The 22,650-nt window shown below is 42.8% G+C and overlaps 1 protein-coding gene across 1 annotated transcript; it reads left to right on the top strand.

The window, feature by feature from the left end:
- Positions 1 to 129: 129 nt before the first annotated feature.
- Positions 130 to 21,752, top strand: mphosph9 (M-phase phosphoprotein 9). The gene is made up of 24 exons (XM_018752838.2): positions 130 to 233; positions 749 to 1,047; positions 1,727 to 1,874; positions 2,675 to 2,764; positions 3,150 to 3,571; positions 4,058 to 4,217; positions 5,319 to 5,388; positions 8,942 to 9,045; positions 9,137 to 9,256; positions 11,524 to 11,960; positions 12,217 to 12,372; positions 12,532 to 12,619; positions 13,172 to 13,387; positions 13,576 to 13,623; positions 13,707 to 13,771; positions 14,176 to 14,274; positions 14,939 to 15,061; positions 16,646 to 16,851; positions 18,229 to 18,399; positions 19,227 to 19,347; positions 19,633 to 19,736; positions 19,919 to 20,121; positions 21,005 to 21,073; positions 21,557 to 21,752. The coding sequence occupies exons 2-24, from the start codon at positions 785 to 787 to the stop codon at positions 21,656 to 21,658; spliced, it is 3,585 nt and encodes a 1,194-aa protein (XP_018608354.2). The 5' UTR covers positions 130 to 233; positions 749 to 784; the 3' UTR covers positions 21,659 to 21,752.
- The last annotated feature ends 898 nt before the right edge of the window (positions 21,753 to 22,650 follow it).

Raw genomic sequence — 22,650 nt, 5'->3', positions numbered from 1 at the left:
TATGTTTTCAATTCTGTCTTTCAAGCGCGTAGGAGCCAATGCGGACGCTCACTGGACGGATAAGAATTTGACGCAACTGTACAGCTCACCGATCAGATCCTTCGTTTTCTTTCCGGCCAGCCAATAGAAAAATATGAGGTATTTTACGTTTGACGGATGCTACGGAGAAGACGTAAGCAGTGTTGTCTAAGCGAAATATTGTTTGCAGCAACGAATATGCGACGAATCTGCGGGTAAGTCGAAGCGCCAGCATTTTTGGGAGTCTTGTTTGTGTTCGCGCGTAGCGTCCAGAAGGTATCGCCGTGCCGGTGCTGTTTCGAAGGTGCATTATATTATGCCATGGTCATGGTGCGGAGGGTCAGCTGAGACGCGCGCGGCTCCTGCACGTCCAGATGGCCAGCAGCACGCGCGTTGTGCAGCGGTGTTTATGTAATTGACAGCCTGCACGCGGTCGGCGTACACATGATGATGATGATGATGATGATGACGACTGTACACGCCATCTAAACTAAGCCATGTCGATCACTCGGTGCTGTTGTTCGACGGCCAGCAGCTCGCCACTCAGTGTTTCCTCCGCGATTGATTGTCATAGAAGTGCATTGGCTTGTTGCACCACTGATTTCATCCAATTTCGTCACGTGACGTTAACTTTGCTCCCTCTAGTTCCATCAGAAGAGCATTGCTGACTCAGGAGTGTATTTGCATGGTATTCACATGTTCTGACTAAGGATCCGAAACCGCTTGTTAGGTGTCCAATGCATCTGTGCAACAAGGCCACCTAAGGATGTCCACAGATGATAGCATCTCTGAGGACGTGTCCAGTTCGGCCGCCCTGGGCCACGACAACACTGAGGAATGTGGCGGAAAGGAGAGCGAGGCCTCCATCATCTCGTCCGAGGACTCGCCATCAGGGCTGACTGGCCCAGAGGAAGAGCGATCTGCCGTCCGTTCCGTGCGAACCCTTCAGGGGTTCATCCAGGCTGCTGCGGGGGCTGTGAACAACCAAGTCTCCCCTAAAACAAAATGCAGTAGTGGCCATAAGAACAGGTTGGTGGCCTCCTGCTTCAGACAACATCATTCATCTCTACAAGAGTCCAGTGGTATAATCCGATGCTTTCGTACGGATACAAAGTAATACAGTTTATTTTAATACGGCGCTTTTCTTTCAAGAGAGACACGGAGTGCTGAGCAATGTTACTGTGAAAGATCCATGGTTACAGGGTGTGATAAGCAGCGGTTGTAATTAACTGTAGAGTAAACCAGCTGGCAGCTGAGGAGAGGAAAACAAAACAAAAATCCAAAATGCAAAGAAATTGAAAAAGTAAAGCTGTAGGAGTCCAAGTACCAGTGGATGCTCACCACCGCTTGGGGTGAAAGGGGGCCTTCGTGGATACGTCTGATACGGAAAAGATGGGCGCAGCTATCAATACAGACCTGTAGTCTTTGGAAACTAAATTCATTGTCCGCAGCCAAGGCTGCTGATCCTGTCAGTTGTGGTATGCAGTTGCCGGCTCCCGGCAGCAAGGCATGTCAGAAATAATTATAATGGCTCCGCTCAGTTTGTTCTGTCTTTCTTGTGCATGACAATAATAAGTATGTATTGATGAAGTTCATTTTAGTTTAATTTTTTTTTGCCTGATTGAGGAGGAGAGAGCAAAGTGAGGTTGGGAAAGGGTGTGGAAATGGGGCTGATGATCTGCTTTTCAACCCCTGTGTGCCTGTGTAGGAGTCTCTCTCTCAACGTGGAGGACAAGTTCAGCTTTGGAAGAACCCTCCCAGTCATCAACCCCAGTTCCCTGCAGACGTTAACGGCGCTGGTGCAAGAGATCCGAAGCAGCGGCGAGACGGATCCGGCGCTGTGGAAGGACAGTGAGGTGAGTGCTCTGCTCTCCCTCCGCAGGCAGGCTGCTCCATCTGACTCCACAGGCTAACAGCACGTCACGAACAATGAGATGACCCAGAACCCAGTATTTCAATGTGACATTACAGCTGGATTATACAGAGAATAATTTGTATTTGTCTGAAAGGTTCATAGCGGACAAGCTTTTGATAGCATTTGGCTGTGCATCTGTCCGTTTCACACTGTCAGTGTCATGTTGGGGTCTGGACATTACAGAGCATTAAATGTCAAACCTGACGTCTACTTCTGTCCCTGCATTGTACTGTATTTTAGATTGATTATTTTTACTTACCTGTATTGAAATGGTAAGCTACAGTCCCATTAAATAAACACATTAAAAAAATGTAAAGCAGCACCTTGATGCCAGTACTCGCAAAAAAAATCATCCTGGATCCTTGTAAAAGAGTCTCCCCTCCTGTAGCTCTGCCTTTGAGGTTGTATGCACTTACTGCATGAGCGCAGATGCTGTCCTCAGTCGCTGCCGTTTTGGAGCGCAGCTGTTGCTTGATGCGAAAATTCCCACAAGGTCGAGCTGCAGACCTCAGCTCGGTCTCGTGGCAGATTTGCTAAAAAGCAGAAGTATGTCTCGTCTCCCCCTGCGTTGTGTCCGTGTCGTGTATTCATATATTCAGCTGTGGAGTTTTCTGAAGTGGTTTTTAAGAAAGTCCATTTTAGCAGAGAGAAGAAGCTTTTCTAATTTATTATTTCCGTTTAGGTGCTGATCTTATGTCGTATGAATATGCCAAAGCGTTGTGCTCTCTTTGTTGCTAACAGGGCAGATGGCTACAGCTCTTCCAGCTGGTGGAGAAGCAATATCAGGAGCAAATCCTCGCTCAACATGAACAGTATCAGTGCCAAATTCAGGTTCAGCCCTAGTTTCTTTGCTTGGGGCAGATCTTTGTTTGTTTGTTGAATGTCACAGAGAGCGTGTGTTTCACTGATGTATGGATGAGTGATCCGTTGGGAGTAGTTAATCTAGCAGTGTAAGTCACCTTGGTCAATAAGGTGTGTGGGCTAATAACACTACATAGTATCCATTCTAAGTTGCTTTGGAGAAAAGCATCTGCTAAGTGAATAAATGTAAATGTGTGTTTTGCACACTTTCTGTAAAAGCATGTAAAGATATGTGCCTTTTTTTACACTTAGTTTCCTATGTTACCTTTACCATTTGAAACTTGTTGACTGTGCTAACAAAGGCCATTAAAGTCGGGTTTGTGACCCTGCTGCTGTCCCTCTATGTTCCTCTTAGCTCATACAAGATGAAATCAAGGCCCTAGTCCAGCTGCAGAATAGACAGAGCGCCCCCCAGCCACCTGAGTCACCGCTCCTGGAGCTCCTTGACCTCCCAGGTGTCTCGCGTGCTTCGGGTTCAGTCTCCCCAGAGCTGGCCTCGTCGAAGACCCCGCAGTCGCAGGAGGAGCGAGCAGCTTCGGTGCTGCAGAGCAGCGGCTACGGGACTCTCTGCACCCCGGACCCAGAGGTTGGAGGCGGTGCCGCTGAGGAGCCCCACGGGGGTAGAGATGAGCAACTCCAGCTGGCTTCTTCACCCCCTGGCTCAGCCGGTCCTGGCAGCTTTGTGTCAGACCGCAGTGCAGGACGGTGTATTGGGACTCCTGCAGCCTCAGGACCCCCCATTCTCACATCCCCTGCTGATCAGTCGAAACCCAACAGGCAAGTGCTCATTGACTTTATTGTGCCAAGGTGCAGTCAACTGATTATGGCTTTTGTGCAGTTTTCATTCGAGAAAAACTTTTCATAACTTCTTAAAGGACGCTTTGGATAATGTAATAATTTTAATAAGAATTTGGTATAAAAACTAGTAAGTTTAGAGGAAACAAGCCTTTAATAATTTTTGTGCAGTCGCTTAAGTGCTATAAAAACATGCTTGTGTTTTTGTCATTTCTTTTTGGTTAGTTACTTTAAAGGGATTGTTGTTAAAATTGCTTTGAAAGTAAACCGAGTCAAAGTGAATCATTTTCATTTATATTTATTCATTCAGCTTATTTATCTTCAAAGTGGCTTATAATGTTTTACTCATTTATTCAGTAAGGTAATTTTTACTGGAGTAATTTAGGGTACGTACCTTGCTCAGGGGTACTGCAGCAGGAGATGGGATTTGAACCTGTGATCTCTGAGTGGTCTTGATCCTCTTTTCAGTCACACGTTGACCACTTGGGCACAGAAGCAGAAGCACAGGTTGCTGAGGAGCAAGACTGTGCAGGGCCTGCAGCCGAAGGTTCAAACTAGGCAGTTGGATGGGCCAGAGCAGCAGAGGAGTGAGGGAAGTCCTGACATCCAGGCCGACAGCTCTGACCGTGTGAGTTCGCATGATGTACCTGGATGAACAGGCCCTCCTTTACCTGTCGGTCCATGCTCTGTCAGTACGCCTTGGTTTTTGTCCTGGCCTGTTCTGTGGCAGAAAACATTATGTGAAATTCTCTATTTGTATATCTTTTTCTGGCTGCATACCTTTCAGTTTACCAGATAACGAAAGAATCAATTGAATTACAGATGCTCCTTGACTTTTGAAGGTTCGACTAACGATTTTCCGACTTTACGATGGTGAGCTGGAGATAGGCATTCAGTAGAAACCATTTCTTCAAATTTTGAATTTTGATTCCCCCCGGGCATCTGATATGCGGTGCAATACTGTGTCGCGATGCTGGGTAGCAGCAGCGATCTGCATCACCCAGTCTGTCATTTGGTTTTTTTGTGCATCCGTAATGTCACAGAAATGCCGATCTGTGTCTCCTGCTACTGGTGGGAAGAAGAAGAGGAGAGCAATTACTCTTGAGGAGAAACTCAAGATAATTGCCCAGCATGAAGGCTACAAGCCCGTAATGGCAATCACACGTATGCTAGGCTGTGATGTTCAGTAGGTTAGGTGTATTAAATGCGTTTCCGACTTAGGATGTTTTCGACTTACGATGGGTTTATCGGAACGTAACCCCATCGTAAGTCGGGGACCACCTGTACCTGCTTTTTTAGTGGTAAGGTAAGGGACCCGCAGACATGCGAGTTCTGGGCTGAGCCTAGAGTAAAATCTGCTACTGGTGAACAACCATTCCATTCATGTTTCTGCATATACTGTACAAGATGAAAAGTATTTTTTCTGCGTTTATAGACATGGAAAGGAGGTTTGGTCGCCATCACCGTCTGAGTCGTTAGCGTCCGGGCTGCTGAGATAGTCCTGACCTTATCTGACACATGTTCACAGATGACCCAAGTTGCAGGCAGCAACACAGACAGTATTCATTGCAGCAGCACAGGGGCATGTCATGTGGGAAGAAATGTGATTTGATGGCTCATGTGGCCCATGGTGCAGCTTGCATCCTCCTGTCTGCATCATGTAGGCACAGACCTGTGAGTCTGAATGCAAAGGCTCAGGGGGCTAATACTGGTGTCTCCTCCCTTCCAGTATCCATCCGTTGTCCCACCATTACAGTCCTACCTGAGACGAAGTGATAGCCTGGTGTCTGAAGCTTCAGGTAATAACTGTCCAGTGCACAAGAAAATCCATACGTATTGTTTATTTATTTCTGCAGCTAAGCTGTTGAAGATGACTGAAAAACACTGCGAAGACATATTCACATACAGTCGTGTTTTATAGTTTATGAACATTTGAGTTACATAAAGTTGGGTGTACAACAATTGTAAAATAAGAGCTCTCTGGAGTGCGGGTGCGGTGGCACAGTGGGTTGGACCGGGTCCTGCTCTCCGGTAGGTCTGTGATTCAAGTCCCGCTTGGGGTGCCTTGTGGCGGACTGGCGTCCCGTCCTGGGTGTGTCCCCTCCCCCTCCGGCCTTACGCCCTGTGTTACCGGGTTAGGTTCTGGCTCCCCACGACCCCGTATGGGACGAGCAGTTCAGACAGACAGTGTGAGCTCTCTGGAGCTAATACAGAGTGGTCAGTAACCAAACCTTGAGTCCAGCCAGTTGTGGTGAATGAAACAATAACTTAGTTAAACCCTTGGTTGAAATAAGTGCTAACTTCCCTTAAAAAAAAAAAAAAAAAAAAACGAAAAAACAAAAATCACTGTGACTTTATTCAAGCAATCTTTTGACTTGATTGTAACACATATGAGTCACCAGTGTTGAATTGTGCAGAAAAATCAAAGTGAAATCCAGTAATTTTTCAGAGTTTTTCTGCCTGAACTTCTGCCTGATGAAATTTGGCAGAATATCTGAGCTCAGTCCACATTAGACCTCATATTTACAGAATTCAGGCTGAAAGTCGAGAAATGGATCTTTATTTTAACTTTAATTACTGGCAGGGGTTGCGGTGGTGCAGCAGGTTTGGCCTGTGCGTGCTCTCTGGTGGGTCTGGGGTTCGAGTCCCTTGGGGTGCCTTGCGGTGGACTGGCGTCCCGTCCTGGGTGTGTCCCCTCCAGCACTGTGCCCTGTGTTACCGGGTTAGGGTCCGGCTCGCCGTGACCCCACTTGCTTCAGCCTGTGTGTGTGTGTGTGTGTGTGTGTGTGTGTGTGTGTGTGTGTGTACTGGCACGGCCATACACAGGCAGTCCCCGGATTATGAACGAGTTCTGTTCCTCAGTCTGTCTTTAAGTCAGATTTGTACGTAAATCAGAACAGTCAGGTGTGGTTTTTGCCTAATGTCAGTTAGTCAAATGTTTGTCTTAGTATATCGTGTACCTTTCTATGCATAAAAATCATTAAAGAAACCCTTCCGGGTATACTAAAACATCTTTAATATAACAGTACAGCAATAATAATAATACAATGTAATGATGATACACACACACACACACATTTTCAGAACCGCTTGTCCCATACGGGGTCACGGGGAACCGGAGCCTACCCGGCAACACAGGGCGTAAGGCCGGAGGGGGAGGGGACACACCCAGGACGGGACGCCAGCCCGTCGCAAGGCACCCCAAGCGGGACTCGAACCCCAGACCCACCGGAGAGCAGGACTGCGGTCCAACCCACTGCGCCACCGCACCCCCTTGTAATGATGATAATGAAATAATAATAAATGTAACTACAGTATTTATAGCTGAGACAGAAGGACACACACATACACATACACATTGTCTGAAACCGCACGGGGACTGCCTGTATAATCAAACTTCCAAAAAAATTTTTGTTAGTGGCCAGTTCCCTTTCGGCTTTTCACAACAGGGTGCAGATACCCGTATAGGTGTTTCCCATTCAAGAATTTACCAATTTTTCCTTTTGTGCCATTTTTCAGCAGAATTTTTCAAAATTCAGTATTGAAGCCTTATTTAAAAATCCCGTTCGCTAATTGTTGGTTACCCTTTGTCTCGTGTGGTGATTGACAAACATGTTGCTGACCCATGGTGTATATGGGTGGTCCTCAGCTTGGGACAAACAATGTGTGAGGGCCTGAACTTAGAACAACCATCCCATTAACCATGTTTTCAAATCTTGACTTTCGATTATAACGTCTAAATGACGGCCGCTGCATCTGCTGCACGATAACATCAGCTGGCAAAGCACCACATGTGTTAATTTTGGGTCTCAGTCAGGGTTTGGGGGTAAAGCGGTGACTTTGTTTTGTTTACAAAAACCTTTTTGTTTGTGATTTACTTCAAGTTGCTTTTTATTTGAAATGGCTCACAAAGGGAAAAAATACGGTTCTGGTGGTGCTTGAAAGAAAAAGCAAAAGACAATAGATTTAAAAATGAAAGGGAAAATAATAGTGCAGCATGAAAATATAATAATGTCGTATTCATATTATTGTTCTACTTTTGTATTATTTAATATGAGGAATGTGTGAAATTAGTGAAATAATATAACAAACACCCTGTTGTACAACATAACATTCATGTATGTTAATTGTTTATATAAATTGCTATAAACAATTTATACAAACCAAAAGACAATAGATTTATAAACAAAAGTGAAAATAATAGTGAAGAATAATAATGATATTGTACTGTAGTTATTTAAATTCACACATACATTTTCTGAACCACTTGTCCCATACGGGGTCGCGGGGAACTGGAGCCTAACCTGGCAACACAGGGCGTAAGGCCGGAGGGGGAAGGGACACACCCAGGACGGAACGCCAGTCTGTCGCAAGGCACCCCATGCGGGATTCAAACCCCAGACCCACCGGAGAGCAGGACCCGGTCCAACCTACTGCGCCACCGCACCCCCCATGATTTTCATTTATTTATTTATTTATTTATTTATTTATTTATTTAAATTCAGATTTATTCATTTAGCAGACACTTTTTTTCAAAGCAAAGTACAACTCAGTGGTAACAAAATTATACAGTACTACACCAACATACGGAGAGATGCAGTTACAGACGTGTTACAGGAACAGTCAATTTGTCTAACGCTACCGTGGAAAACTAGCACACATTACACTGGTTCCTGAGTACAGAATTGGTAAAGAATATAAATTTATAAAAACAGAAAACATTAACAGTAACATTTTGTGAGTATTAGTATGTTGATGATTTTATTATTATTATTATTATTATTATTATTATATTAATACAAAGGTAATTGTGACAAATGATATAATGTAAACTAAAGGAGAAGGCAGGAAGCGACTGTGAAACACATGTGTTTTGAGGCCATTCTTAAACACTGAGAGAGATTCAACAGTTGAGAGTTAGAAGGTAATAATTCCAAAACATTGGAGCCAGAACCAGGAACCTTTGGTCTTTTTATTTTATATTACTTTTTTTAACTGTGATAACTTATGAAATTAGTGAAAAAAATGTTTTTTTAATGCAGTAAAGCATTAATGTATTTTAATTGTTTAAATATCCTTATGGTTTGTAATACAGTATAGGGGGATTTGCGATTTATGATGAAGCCGACTTATGACAAGGTTGCTAGAATGGAATGCTGTCATAAGTTGAGGACCACCTCTAGATTGGTTTCATGTCCAAAATTTTTTTTTTTTTAATTTTGCTTTGTCAGAATTTGGAAGCATTAACCAGGCTGGTACATATTGGTGGTTATGTAGCGGTGAGTGTTGTAGGTGGTGGCCAGTGTTTTGGAGATTATGGAGTTTCTAAAGGTCCATGTTTGTGGGCTGTAGGTCTTACCTACTGGAAGCTGGAGGAGAACGAGCTGTATCACCCTCTGCCCAACAGGCTGGATGGTGGAACGTTCCACCTGCAGCAGGAGTCGCCCCGAAGCCTGGTACGTACTCTTGCCTCCTCAATTAACTGCACTCTTGTGCTACAGCTCACCTGCTTTGTGTGGTGTCTGACTTCTGACAGCTTCTCTACAGACTCCCCCAGAGGAGCCCAGGCCTTCCATCTCTCTGAGGGAGATCTACAGGAGCAGACACAGGGAGGCAACTAATATCCTCACCCTGGACACCTCCAACTCAAGTACAGCTACAACCCAGGTGTGCCCCAGCTCCTGTCAACATTAAGGTCTAAGGTACAATAATGACCAAGGGAAGTGTGCGTAAGGCCATGAAGGTTAAATGCAGAGGTGGGTAGTTACGTTTAACCTGATTTTTGGAGCATTTGTACTTTTCAGAGTAGTTTTAGGCATTGATACTTTTTATTCTTAGTTGTCTATGTTTTTAAAGAAAGAATTGTATTGCTACTCCATTGTGTTTCCATCACCATTTTCTTGTTACTTTCGAATTTTTCATGGTTAATGTTTTAACTTCCACTTTGACAAACCAGTCAAGTCCCTTTTACCGTGAACATTGTCTTTTGCATATCGTTGGATTCTCGCATAGCGGGTGTAACTGTCGTCACATATGAGCATGAGTAATACTGTAAAGAGTGAACGTTTCTCTTGCAGTGAGACTGGTCACTTTAATGTTAATGCTGAGTTTCGTTCCACCTTAATTGACAGCCTGACGTGAAATATTTTTAATAACAGTAGTTTTTTTTGAAAACATTTTTTATTTTGACAGTTTTGTAAGAGCAAGAGTTTTGAATTGTTTTTTGGTGAGTCGGCCCTATTTCATGAACTTTCCTGACATGCTTACAGTAATTTAAAGTTTTGAAAAAAACTGTAAAAAATCGTATAGGTTAAATCAATGGCATATGTTTTTTAGAATGCAAACATACATAGTAAATGAGAGAGCAGCCTCAGTATATTTACAAAGGATAAATATACTGACATTGATAAAGGGTATGCTGACTACACATCCACCTACTCTTCTTGTGCATGTTGTTGTTTTTGTTCGTCAAAGGATGTAAATCTCAGTGTACATGAACTCCATATCCATAAAAAAAAAAGTTAAAGTAAGTTGTTGCACTTCTCCTTTTGTGTAGCTAGCTTGCTGACTGTTCACTGAGGAGGTACAACATGTGTTCACTTTCTCACCAGAACGTCAATGTCAACATCAGTGATGGAATTTCTCTTAAATAGCTGTCACACAACATTTAGCTTGCTGCAAGAAACTAACTATATACTGTGCATCTGAGCCTGTGCTTGAAGTTGTTTTTGCAATTATTTAGTAATTTATCTGGGACTTTTCTCCAAAGCGATTTACAGTGTTAATCTACATAGAATTCTGACCCCATTTATACAGTGGGAAGACGTTCAGAGGTGGTATCTCGCTCAAGGGTACCACAGCAAGAGGTGGGATTCAAACCTGGGACCTTTTGACTGCAATTATGTTACCTTCTGCCTACCTGGTCCCTACCTAACTCTGATGTCCTGAATGATCCATTTTCTAGCTATATAACTACATCAACTGCACTGACTGAGTATAGTAAGTTTATAAAATGTGACAAACCTTGTAGGGTGCTACTTGTCTTTGGAGCATCTTAGTTCGCTGGCCTTCATACCTAGGTTTTCTTATTATGGGACAGTCAGTACTGGAGTGGTTAGCGGTAGTCACTTCTAACTAAAGTCTGATGGTTCAAGTCTGTCTCCAGCCAGCTGTAAATTGCTTTGCATAAAGATGTCAGATAAAGAGCAAATGATATTGCTGTTTGAGGCAGTGGGTAGTGTAGTGGTTAGAACTGTTGCATTGCATTCAAAAGACAGGTTTAAATCTCTGCTCCTGTTGTCATGTGTCTCTTGTAACTTACCCAGAATTGGTCCAGTAAAGATGACCTGCTTATATAAATGGGTGAATAATTGTATCCAAACCCAACATTGTAAGTTGCGTTGCACAAAGGTCATAAATAACGACTAAAAACACCAGCAGACCCTGTTCTTTTATTAAGTTTGTATCCATTTGATTAGTGAAATTGTGTGCTGTTTTATTGGCACAGAAGATTTAATGTACTGAAAATTGTGGTAAGTCAAAAAGTATTTGCAATATTATGAGCCTGGTCAAATAAAAATGATTGCAAATTCTTTTTGACTTTCCCTCATATGTCTATAAATATTTCTTTCCATGAGTTAAAACTGTTGGATGCTTTTTTTTGGATATTTTAACTTGAAATATTTTTTTGAAAGTAACACTGCTTTTACTTGAGCATTGTTTTAGGCTACTGTAAACATGGCTGGTTAGATGGAGCCTTGGACAAGGGTAAAGCAAAGTGTCTTTGCACATGAAAATGTTAGAGTAAAAATGAGTCTTGTTGTAAAATGCTGTTTCAGATTGTTACCTTCGCTGTGAAACTTAAATTGTGTGTTAATTTAAACTTTAGCCCTGACTCAGTTTGAGGATTCCTGAATGTTGTCTCCCTCTTCTAGGTGTTGAACCTTGAGCTCAGCAAAGCACACATGAGGCCATCGAGCAGGACATCTGGCTTCTCCTCCCCTTTCCGCTTCAGTGGCCCCTCTTTTCCTGCCCAAGTGCGGGGCTGCCATGCTGGGGGTGCTCCCATCAGCCCAGACTCCATGGCAGATGCTGGCACTGGACAGAACCACACAGACACAGACAGTGTGTCCAATGCCAGTAGTCTTTCTGGGGCCACACCCATCAAGCGATCCCCTACCCAGTTCCTAGAGGGAGTGACTCTCATTCAGCCCCGCTGTGCCTCTCCTATGATACACAATGGCTTCTCAGACGCAGGCCCTGATGAGAAGGAGGTTATCGCCGCTGGTCAGACCCTTCCCAAATGGGACCCCCAAGTGGTCGGAGTCCGCCAAAGAACCAGCTCACTAGATGACCCAGTGGTCCTATCTCTGTAAGAGCTGCCCATTTCCTTCTCTTCAGTCTCTTGTTAGTTTGTTTAATTCCAGATAAATTATCTTTAGTGTTTTGATCAGCCTGTTGAAAATGGTGAGCTCAGATTGATAAAACTCATTTAGTGGAAGTACTTGGTCATGGTCATTTCCTGAGTGAGCCTCCATTTATTGGCCGTCATAGGAGAGTTTGCCTCCTTAGACCCATTGTGTTCACCTGTTCCTCACCCATTCCTCTCCGGTTTCTCTACTTCTCAGGGTGAGGCAGAACATGCGAGAGAAGACCTCCCGCCACATTGCTGATCTCCGAGCATACTATGAATCAGAAATTAGCATACTGAAGGAAAAGCTTGACTCTCAGAAGCAACAACAGAGCTTGGAATTGGAGAAGGCGAACCAGAGCTTATTAGACAGGTAGGCAAGGAAGAGCAGTCTCAACAGTTACCTGAACTTCTTTGATCAGTTTTGTCTTGCATCACCAAAGTGAGTCCAGCGATGCCTTCAGCTCTGCCACTGCAAGGATTGCTGCCCATGTGTTGTGCTGAAAATGGGTTTGTATTCCCTACCCAACAGGTGTGAGCAGCTGGAGAGAGCTCTGATGGAGGCCAACAACTGCATCCATGAGTTGGAGAGCAAGAATCTGCTTCTGGAAAGGCAGCTGGTAAACCAGATGTTCAATTCAGACTTTTTGCAACATGGATATTTAAGTCCAATACAACCATCTGCACCAGAGTTAGCTAAGCCACTCTCTGGGGAGGACGGGTGTCCTGTCTAGAGTTTAACTGACCCCAATCGCCTAGACTATGGTATAGTTGAGCCTGTGAAGGTTGAGTTTAGGGTTGCAACGCTTCGAATAACTTTATTAATTAAAATCCTCAATTCAAATCTTCTGTCTTGAGGACTCGTTTCATTCATGTATACATACGGTATATGAACAGTGAAACACACGGATGAATTCCTGTTGCATCAAGTGCTGACATTGTCACAGCTGAATAGCTGTATTTTCTGTTGTTGTTGAATAAAACAGTATTTTTCTAATCCAATCACTTAATTAATTGTCACAGTAATTGGTAGAGTACGCAGTTATTAAATGAATCTGTAGTTACGGCCCTAGTTGAGTCCTAGAATTCTGTTCACTACCCTCGGTAATGAGACTGGGCAGTATTGACTGGGCTGAAGTACTAAGAGTGAAGTAAATAATGGTGGCTTCCAGGCGGAGTGGCCGGAGAAGTACGCAGCCAGCAGCAGTGCCATTCAGGTCCTGCAGCAGCGCCTGGATGAGGCCTGGCGGAGCGGCCGGGAGAAGGAGACCACGACGACCCAGCTAAGGGCCCGGCTGCGGCAGGTGGAGGAGGCCCTGCAGAATGCCCACAGCCTCTCTGATGACAAAGACACCCAGCTGAAGAAGGAGCACAAGATGCTGCAGGATGTGAGTGGCACACACCAGGATGCTGGTAGTGCTGTCCGATACGCACTAGAGGCGTGCAACCAGCTGAAGGCATCCTCTCCGAGGACAGTGCATGCTTATCTTTAAGGAAGAAAAGGAAATTACCTTTAACACCTTCTTTACAGGTTTTGTACATTGTTGTGATCAGAATGGTTTTGTTCCTGTTCCAGCTTCTTGCAGAGTATGAAGGATTAAACAAATATCACGAAAGAGTTAAGGTATGAAAAAATTTGGACATTTTCAGTTTGTTTTGGCATTGAAAGCGTATGTATGCCAAGTTGTGTTATTTCTGTTTTGCCAGGAGAATTTGGTTTCCACTGAGGACAAACTGTTTGAAGCGAACACACAAATATCCGAGCTAAGAAGGTGATTGCAGAATGAGATGTTTTGTTTTATTTTTTGAGATTTTACAAGGGGTAAAACTCATATATTGACTAATACAGAAAAAGAAAATGCAAAACGTAATCCTATTTTATACAAAACAATCCCCATCCCTCTGCCCCCAATTAAAAAAAAGAATAAATGAAAAAAGAGCAAATAACTTTACAAAAAAGGGACAGAATAAAGAAAAATGTACCTCGATAAATATATCAAGATTTAAGTTTTTTCTTGTATTAATGGTATTTCAGCATTTGTGCACCTTACCATTTACCTGGGTATCTCTAGGTTGCCGAGGAAGCCACTTAGATGTTGAGCATTGATACTGAGTTGCTGTAGCCTGGATCCCACTGTGACCTCCAGGGCCCTGACTCTGCTGTTCTCTCTGCCAGGATGGTCTCCAAGCTAGAGATACAGATCAAGCAGCTGGAATACGAGAACACAAAGGCGCGCCATGTGTCCCGCAGCCAATCACAGCCTACTGGAGCTGGGTACGAGCCCCCACGCTGAGAACTGATGATACCAGTTTTGTGTTACGGATTATGTATTGCAATGTTACTATAAACACAGTGGGGTGTGAGATCTTGAACTGTTAGTTGCCTTTGAAAATTAACTTTAAAGTGCTGGCTCAGCTATTTTTATGGCTGACACATGGGTAATTAATATTTGACTTAATATCACTTTCCTTTTTCACATAGAATCCTTTGTCATTTGGTTTTTCTTGTTTTTTTTTCTCAAAAGGGTATAAATTCAATAAAACCTTTTAGCAAAACTCTCACTCACACAGACACACACACAGTCTGGAACCGCTCATCCCAAGCGGGGTTGCAGCAAAGTAGAGACTAGCTTGGCAGCGCAGGGCGCAAGGCTGGAGGGGGCACACCCTGGACGGGACGCCAATACGTCATAACGCACCCCCAAGCAGGACTCGAACCCCAGACCCACCAGAGAGCAGGCCCTGACCAAACCCGCTGTGCCACTGCACCCCCCCACTTAAGCAAAACTAGTTTCCATAATTTTGTTTTGTTTAAAAACTACCTACTGTAATAGGTGTAGTGTGTAGTGTCTTGAATCTGAGTATCTTTGGATGGTTCATTTATGAAAATGCATACTTTTGTAGTATAATATGGCACAACATGATTTTCCCACTGGCAGGTTCTTCCACCATCCAGACCTGCTCCTCTCTCCCAGCAAGAGCCTTGCTGATGTAGAAGGCAGCCGCAGGAAGACCCCCAGCCCTGTGGATGAGCGACCCCCTGATCAGAGCAGAGTAGACAGGTATCTGGTTACTGACTTCTGAAGATATCAGTCCAAGATGTCTGAAAAATGTCATGCTGATGCCTCACTGTTACCAGTCCAGCCCGGTATATAAATATGAAAAGGAATGTGTGGTCCTCAACTTAAAACAACGTTCCCTTGCAATGACCCTGTCCCAAATCAAGTTTATTGTAGGTCAAAAATCCTCTTGTACTTATTACATAAACCATATGGATATTAAAACAATTAATGTGCATGAATGTTATGTTGTATAACAGGGCTTTTGTTATATTGTTTCACTAATTTTACGGATTGTTTGTATTAATTAATACTAAAATAGGACAGTAATATAAATGCAAGACATTATTATTATATTTTCATGCTGCACTATTATTTTCTTTCATGTTGAGATCTTTTTGCTTTTTCTTTTCTGCACCACCAGAACACTGACATTTTTGTTTATTAACCATTGTAAAAACAAAGTTACTTGAATGGGATCACAAATGAAATGTTCTGTATTACCTTTCTGGCTGTAGTACCCTTGAGCAAGGTACTTACCCTAAATTGCTCTGGTAAAATTACCCAGCTATACAAATGGGTAAATAATTGTAACCTTAACACTGCAAGTTGCTTTGGAGAAAAGTGTCAGCTAAATGAATAAATGTAAATGAATAGTGAATGGGGGGTGCAGTGGCGCAGTGGGTTGGACCACAGTCCTGCTCTCTGGTGGGTCTGGGGTTCGAGTCCCGCTTGGGGTGCCTTGCGATGGACTGGCGTCCCGTCCTGGGTGTGTCCCCTCCCCCTCTGGCCTTACGCCCTGTGTTGCCGGGTAGGCTCCGGCTCCCCGCGACCCCGTATGGGACAAGCGGTTCTGAAAATGTGTGTGCGTGTGTGTATAGTGAATAGAATGGCTGTTGTTAGATGTTACAACCAAACATCAGGGCTCGAAAATGATAAGGCTAACGATACGGCCATCATGGGTCTGGGTCATTATAGATCACGTGTCGTAAATTGGGGACCACCTGCATCTGTTAGTTGTGGCATAGTGGTGCAGTGGATAGTTCTGGTGCCTTGCAGCTCCTGGGTTGTAAAGGAGGACATGGGATTGAATCTGGCTCAGGCTGTGCCAAGTCTGCATGTTCTGCCAATGTTCATGTGGATTTCCTCCGGATGCTCTCGTTTTCTCCCATGGTCCAAAGGCATGTTTTTTAAGTGAATTGGTGACTGAATTGACCTCAGTGTGTGTGAATGTGGTTGCCCTGTAATGGACTAGGGCATCATCAGTGGTGCTCCCTGCCTTATACCCGGTGCTTCTAGGATAGGCTCTTGATTACCATGACTCTGACTTAGACAAGTAGTTACTGATAGAAAAGGAATGGAAGAATATGTTGGTAGAATATCACTTTTTTATTATAATAGAATATATTCTATATTTTTAATTTTTATTATCACTCAGATAAGTGAATTCAGTTTTAAAAATGTGCAATAATGTGACAGTCATACTACTTTCAATGTGAGGATAAAATATTTTCTTGAAATGTCTTTCTGAGCATTGAGAAATGCAAGAGTGGACAAGTGCTGACTCAGTCTATTTGTCCCACCTAGAGAGACTCTGCAGGAAGCATCTAGAGCCCATTCTCCCCCGGAAAGGGAGTCCATGCAAGATCAGACCGCAGGCCAGGAATCCACACAGCGGGACATAGCCTTCATGCCACTTATGAAGGCGCTCATCCACATGGACGAGACCAGGGCCACTGAAGGGCTAGCCCTGCGCAAGTTGGACGCCAGTGGCTCTGCCTCTGGCCCTTCTGGTACGTGACATCCTCTGCTTTCCACAGGTTATTGTCCACCATCTGGTCTTTCCCTAGTTCCTAGTAACACATTTGCTAAGAAGTGGACTATTTTTGTACAAACAGAAGCCATTGCACTCCTCTCCATTACTAAGTCTAGTGATATTCGTTTTTCGTGTGTTTGGTATAAGATTATTAATAGAGGTCTGCAATTCCAAAATCTGAAAAGCTCTGAAAGCCAAAAGTCATAAGCTTGGCCCCAGACCTGTAAAAACAAAAGCTGACGGTGATGATGACAAAACTGATGTTCCCCCTTCTCCAAGATCCTCAAGCAACTTGGTTTGATGAACATTTATTGCATGTACTGTTTGTAGAGCTGTTAGGTGTTTGAACCTGTACGTATTTGAAGTTTTACTGAATGGTTTCCTTAGAAATAAGAAGTAAGAGTATTTGAGCTCTCTGTATCACAATTTCATTTACCAGTTTGTTATATAAATAAACTGTAATACTTTTGTAGTCATTATTGATATTCATATATTTTACTGCAGCAGTAATATTTTTTTACAAGGTGCTGTCCCAGACCCTGCTGGGACTGTTGCTCAATATATGGTACATGCACAGTATTACATTTCTAAAATTGAAAAATTCTGAATTCTAAAACAAATCTGGCAAAACGAATCTTGTTTATGTCATCTAGTTTGCAATATTTTGCTTTAATTTTCTAATGATTCATTTATTCACATGACACCTAGCCTTCCTTAAGCCAATCTACACACAGTCACAGTGAGTTTATAAAAATCATTATTTAAAAAATGTATTGTGTATATAAACTAGACCCTTTAGTTTATAGATCTAGACCATATACACTGCTCAGTGATGGACTGGTGTCTTGTCTAGACTGTGCCCTGTGTTTCCGGGATAGGCTGCACACCACCGTCATCCAACGTTGTTGACAAAGGACGGGCAGATGGATGGCAGTGTTAACCCTCCCTGGAGCTGCTTTTATCCAGCAACATAATTCACAATAATTAACATATCTAAGGTGGCAGGTGTACATTCAGGCATCAACAGTAGACATTATTACAGGATACTTACTGTCTTCCTACAAATTACATCAGTTTGTCAGTCTTCAGTTTTGGGTTTGGTCCACTGTCTAAAGCTTTTAGTCTTTACAGTGAACAGGGGACTTATTGTTACAGTAGGCAGTGTGGGTACAGTGAAGCATTTAAATCTTTAGCCATCAGATGTGTGTGCGTTTGTGTTCATGATCGATTGTCCTCAAGTGGGAAAATTGTGAGAAAGTGTCCCCTCCACTACAAGAAGTTCTGAAAAGCTGGAGAGTCCCACAAGGGCAGGTGCCCTATAAGTTTTCCTGCTGCTCTGTGTGTTTTTGTACAGGCCTGGTGAGTTGCAGGCCTACTGTGAGTTTTGTGGAAAGCACCAGTCGAGCATCAGACCTCGAGAGGGTCAGTGCCCTGCAGAGGACCAGGAGGAGCCTTTCACCAGAGGGGCACCGATCTTCCTCCCTGCCCCCTTGCACTCGCAGGAGCAGCCAGGTCCCATTGTCTAGTAAGCCCCCCCATCTCTCTGTTTCTCTCCCCCTCTCTTTCTCCACTGCAAATTTTTAAAGAGTTTTCACAAAAATATTTTCCTGTTGGCCAGTGCAGCACATGGTTTGTTAGGAGTTTGTGTGTACAGTTCCAGTATGGGTGTGAACCATGTGACGAGTCTCCCAAAAAAGCAACAGGTCAGGCCCTCTTGTTTTGCATGGATCAAATGACATGTGAAGTTCTTATTGGGGAAATCTGGTAATTCCATTCCATGGTAATTCCATCCCATGATAATTCCAGTGAACTCACCGACTGCTTTGGACATATTCATTTGTGGGAATGTCTGCAACTTGACCTCTTACCAAACTTTGTACAGGTATTTAGCTGTTATGGGGTACAGTACAATAAAGCACCACTACAATGGCTCATGCAAATGTAGTGCACCTCTTTTAATACAGTAAGTTTTTTTTATTGAGTACAAGGGCATTTTTACCCATTACGTGGTATAAAGTATCAGAATGTCACTTTAAAAGGTTGAAAAAAAGTGCACAATGCGCTGGGGAAGGCTGTCATACATAAAAATACCTTTTATGCTGGTATTTTAATTTTAAGTGATGTATTTGTCTTTTTTTAAAATGTATGAAAAAATGGTAATTTGATCCCTTCAGAATGGGAGTTAACATAACAGGGTGATGTTATGGAATGAATTAACCCCATTGTGTGAGCAATGGCTGAATGTATGGATATATGTATTTATACATATATCATGGATACTTGGATACTTTGCATATTGGTAAACCCCTCACCATTGACAGTGTTTGGTTTTTCCTGTTTTTCCATTTGTAGCTAAAAGGGAGACCCTGGTGGCACCACTCTCTGCAAAGTCTAGCCCCAAACGCTGTCCAACAGAGAACTTCTCCACTGCTTTCGGACAGTCCCCTTCTTGGCCATGTCACAACAACACACGGTAACTGGAAAGACAGATCCACAGCTGTCACACAGAGCTAATGCATGTGTAACCCTAACCTAGCCCTAGCTGTCACTAAGTTTGCTCCTTTTGCGTAGAAGAGTGTGTTGTGATTCGATTTCATAATTAAGGTCTTGTGTTTTTTCCTCACTTAGTTTCCATGTATTTCTGTGAGATACAGGGTACAACAATTATGTCAGCCACTGAGCATTTTTGGGGCTCAGCTGCATGCTATGTAAATTTCAGATGTGCCTTGTTTGATGGTTTATTCATCACTCTTTTTAGGTTTGATGGACGATTTGATCAAAGCATCCTGTTGACGTCATCCTTACCTCACAGTTCTAGGTCTAAAAAGAAACTCCAGTTTATGTCAGCAGGGGATCAAGAAGGTAAGCATTGCAGGTATAATTGTAGAGGTTGGGTAGACTTAGTGAGATGAACCGAGTGCAGATTAGAGCTAATGATGTCTGCTGTTCAGCATTATGGCTCAGTGCCGCACCATGTAAAAAAAATTAACTGAGTTGTATTTTAAAATTCTGTGCAAATAGTACGAATGATGCTTTGCCTACAGAAAATGACCAGTCGAGTAATGGAGGTCCAAAGCCAAACCTGACAGAGAGCACCACAGGGGTGGCCTGGACAAAGCAGGGTGCCGAGGGGAGTGAACAGGAGCCCCTGGCTTCCTGTGGTGAGCCTCCCTCATACCATGGGCGACTGCTGTCACTGGCTGACACAGAGCGCCTGTTTGACGAACTCAATCAAGAGAAGCAGCAGGTGAGAAGACCTGTGTGTGTGTGTGTGTGTGTGTGTGTGTGTGTGTAGCCATGGCATACATATGCAAATGTGCTGCACAAACACACCTTCTGTATATGCCTCACTCTTTTGCATACAGTAATAAATCACAAATAGCTCCATACACATTTGCACACACACCTGTAATCACCTGCGACTGTAAGAACTGCACTAGCCGAGCATGACGCCGACACCATCACGCCAAGTCTTTAGCAATATCGTTGGACAAAAAACGGAGCACACGGGAGTTTCAGTCTGGTGTTTGCGCGCGTGACTGTACGGTGGGGGATCAGGTGGGCTTTGGAGAGTTCCAGGATCAACTGGTAGAGTGCCAAGCAGTGGTCCCTGACAGTTATGACAGTAGTGTGATTTAGAGGTCCAAGGTGCTTACTTTGTCAAATCCAAATCCAAAAATGTAAAATAGATTATAAATTATGTAATAGATTAGATTGACCAGTAACTGAAGTGCGTACATTCCCTAAAGACACCATTGTTTGTGGAAGCTGACAGTGATGAACAGGATCTCTAATCACCTGCAGTGGAGCTCTGCTGGACCACAGTGGAGACTCATGCTCTAATATGAATTAGAAAGCCACCCTTTCCCATTGGTAAAATCTGCTGATAATCCAGCACCCTAGAGGGTGCTCTGTTCCTTCCACCTATACCCTATCCCCTCATAACCCTTAGCATGACTGCACGGCTCTTGTTCCGTTTTACCGTAATTATTTCTATTTTGGAGAGGTAGGATGATTTGCAGGAATGTGGCAGCATTAAAAGACCAGCACTTTCCGGAGAGTGTTTGACACAGCGATACACAGGGAGGTGGGAAAGGGGCTGCTTCCCATTCATTTCTCATTCTCGACAGATCGAGGCTGCGCTGAGCCGAATCCCAGCCGCTGGGGGACGAGTCACCTTGCAGGCTAAGCTGGACGAAGTATGGACTCTGCACACATGCACTCGAACCCCTAATGCAATGAACAACTGCACTAATTTGAATTGTGTCCCGTAAGGCTACAGCAGCAAATGTCAGCAGTAGCAGCTGTTTGCAAGAGTTTAATTCCAAATATATGGCCATAAGTGGATTTTTAGCGCAAGAGACTTATTTCTGAAATCAGCTCCTTCGACACATAACTAAATTTACCATATGGTAGTGAACATTGTATTTTCTTAAACATAGAAATAGAGCTGGTAGCATAGTCGCAAAGGTTGCAGGTTTGATTCCTGCTTCTGGCTATACTACCCTTGAGCAAGGTACTTAGCCTAAATTGCTCCGGTAAAACTGCCCAGCTGTATAAACATGTAAATAATTGTAAACACCTTAAGACTAAGTCTCTCTGGAAAAAAAATCATCAACCAACTGAATAAATGTTAAATATCTCTCTTTAATATGATTTAATTATGTTTGTTTGGCCCTCAGGAGGCTTTGGAAGATCGACTGGAGAAAATCAATCACGACTTGGGGTCCATCCGCATGACTTTGAAGAGATTTCATGTTCTACGCAGCTCCAGCAATATATAGTTTATTTTTTCTGAGATGTATAAAACACACTTACTTTGTTTGGTACAAGATTCCAGTTGTCAGATAGTCTTATATTCTGTATAGAAATCATGTTGTACATAATCACAGAATCTATTTTGCTTTTACTACTGTATATTTTGTACGTTTTATTACAGAAAGTGAAAAATGTCTAAAAGATTAAGTATATATTTTTTATTGTTAAAATTTATAGAAAATTTGATAGATACTTTACATAAGGTGAATGCATACTACAATATGGTATAATTACCATACATGCCATAATTTGGAAGAAACAGGTTTTTTTGACTTAATCAATAGGCAATATTAATTTCCAATCCAGCAGTTGAATTTTGCTTTACTTATCCTTTTCTAAAGTCTTCCACTGTTTTGGTCATCTTAATTCATATTTTTGTAATTATATATTCTTCCATTGTTTTCATCCTTTCACTGTCGTGAAAAATTACGTTAGAAGTTGTTGTTGTTACAAGTTTTAAATTCTTTTAACCGAAAGATTTTTTTGAAGTATGAAAGTATGCTTTGAACTAAAGCAGACTTGGTGCTCCACTCCAACTTGTCACCTCATGTTTGAAAAACTTAGAAGCATTTCAGTTTTTACATGTAAACACAAAGATGAGCTGTTCAGAAGGATTTAAAAATGAAGGCATTATTTTAAACTGCCTTTGATCTTTTTAAAAAATTAAGTTGTACATTTTGCATGTTTTTTTTTTTTTTTAAATTATTTTTTTTACATTCCTTACTTCACACGTGTAAGTATTTGCAAAAAGAGGTCTTCACATGTCCTGCCTGATGTTTGTACAGTACACTTCCCTGCACTCTCCTGCTGGTGGGGGAACAGCACTTTTAGAGCAGATAAAAACAAACTAATATTTATTTATTGTGCTTTTTTTAAAAAAATATTTTAAATTTGGGGACACTAGATATATTTGAGGCGACAGACTGGCGTCCCGTCCTGGGTGTGTGTCCTCCCCCTT

The sequence above is a fragment of the Scleropages formosus genome, chromosome 1 (assembly GCF_900964775.1).
Source record: "Scleropages formosus chromosome 1, fSclFor1.1, whole genome shotgun sequence".
In the NCBI taxonomy this organism is placed as follows: Eukaryota; Metazoa; Chordata; class Actinopteri; order Osteoglossiformes; family Osteoglossidae; genus Scleropages; species Scleropages formosus.
The sequence above is the reverse complement of the archived record's forward strand: the minus strand, read 5'-3'. Positions and strand labels throughout refer to the sequence as shown.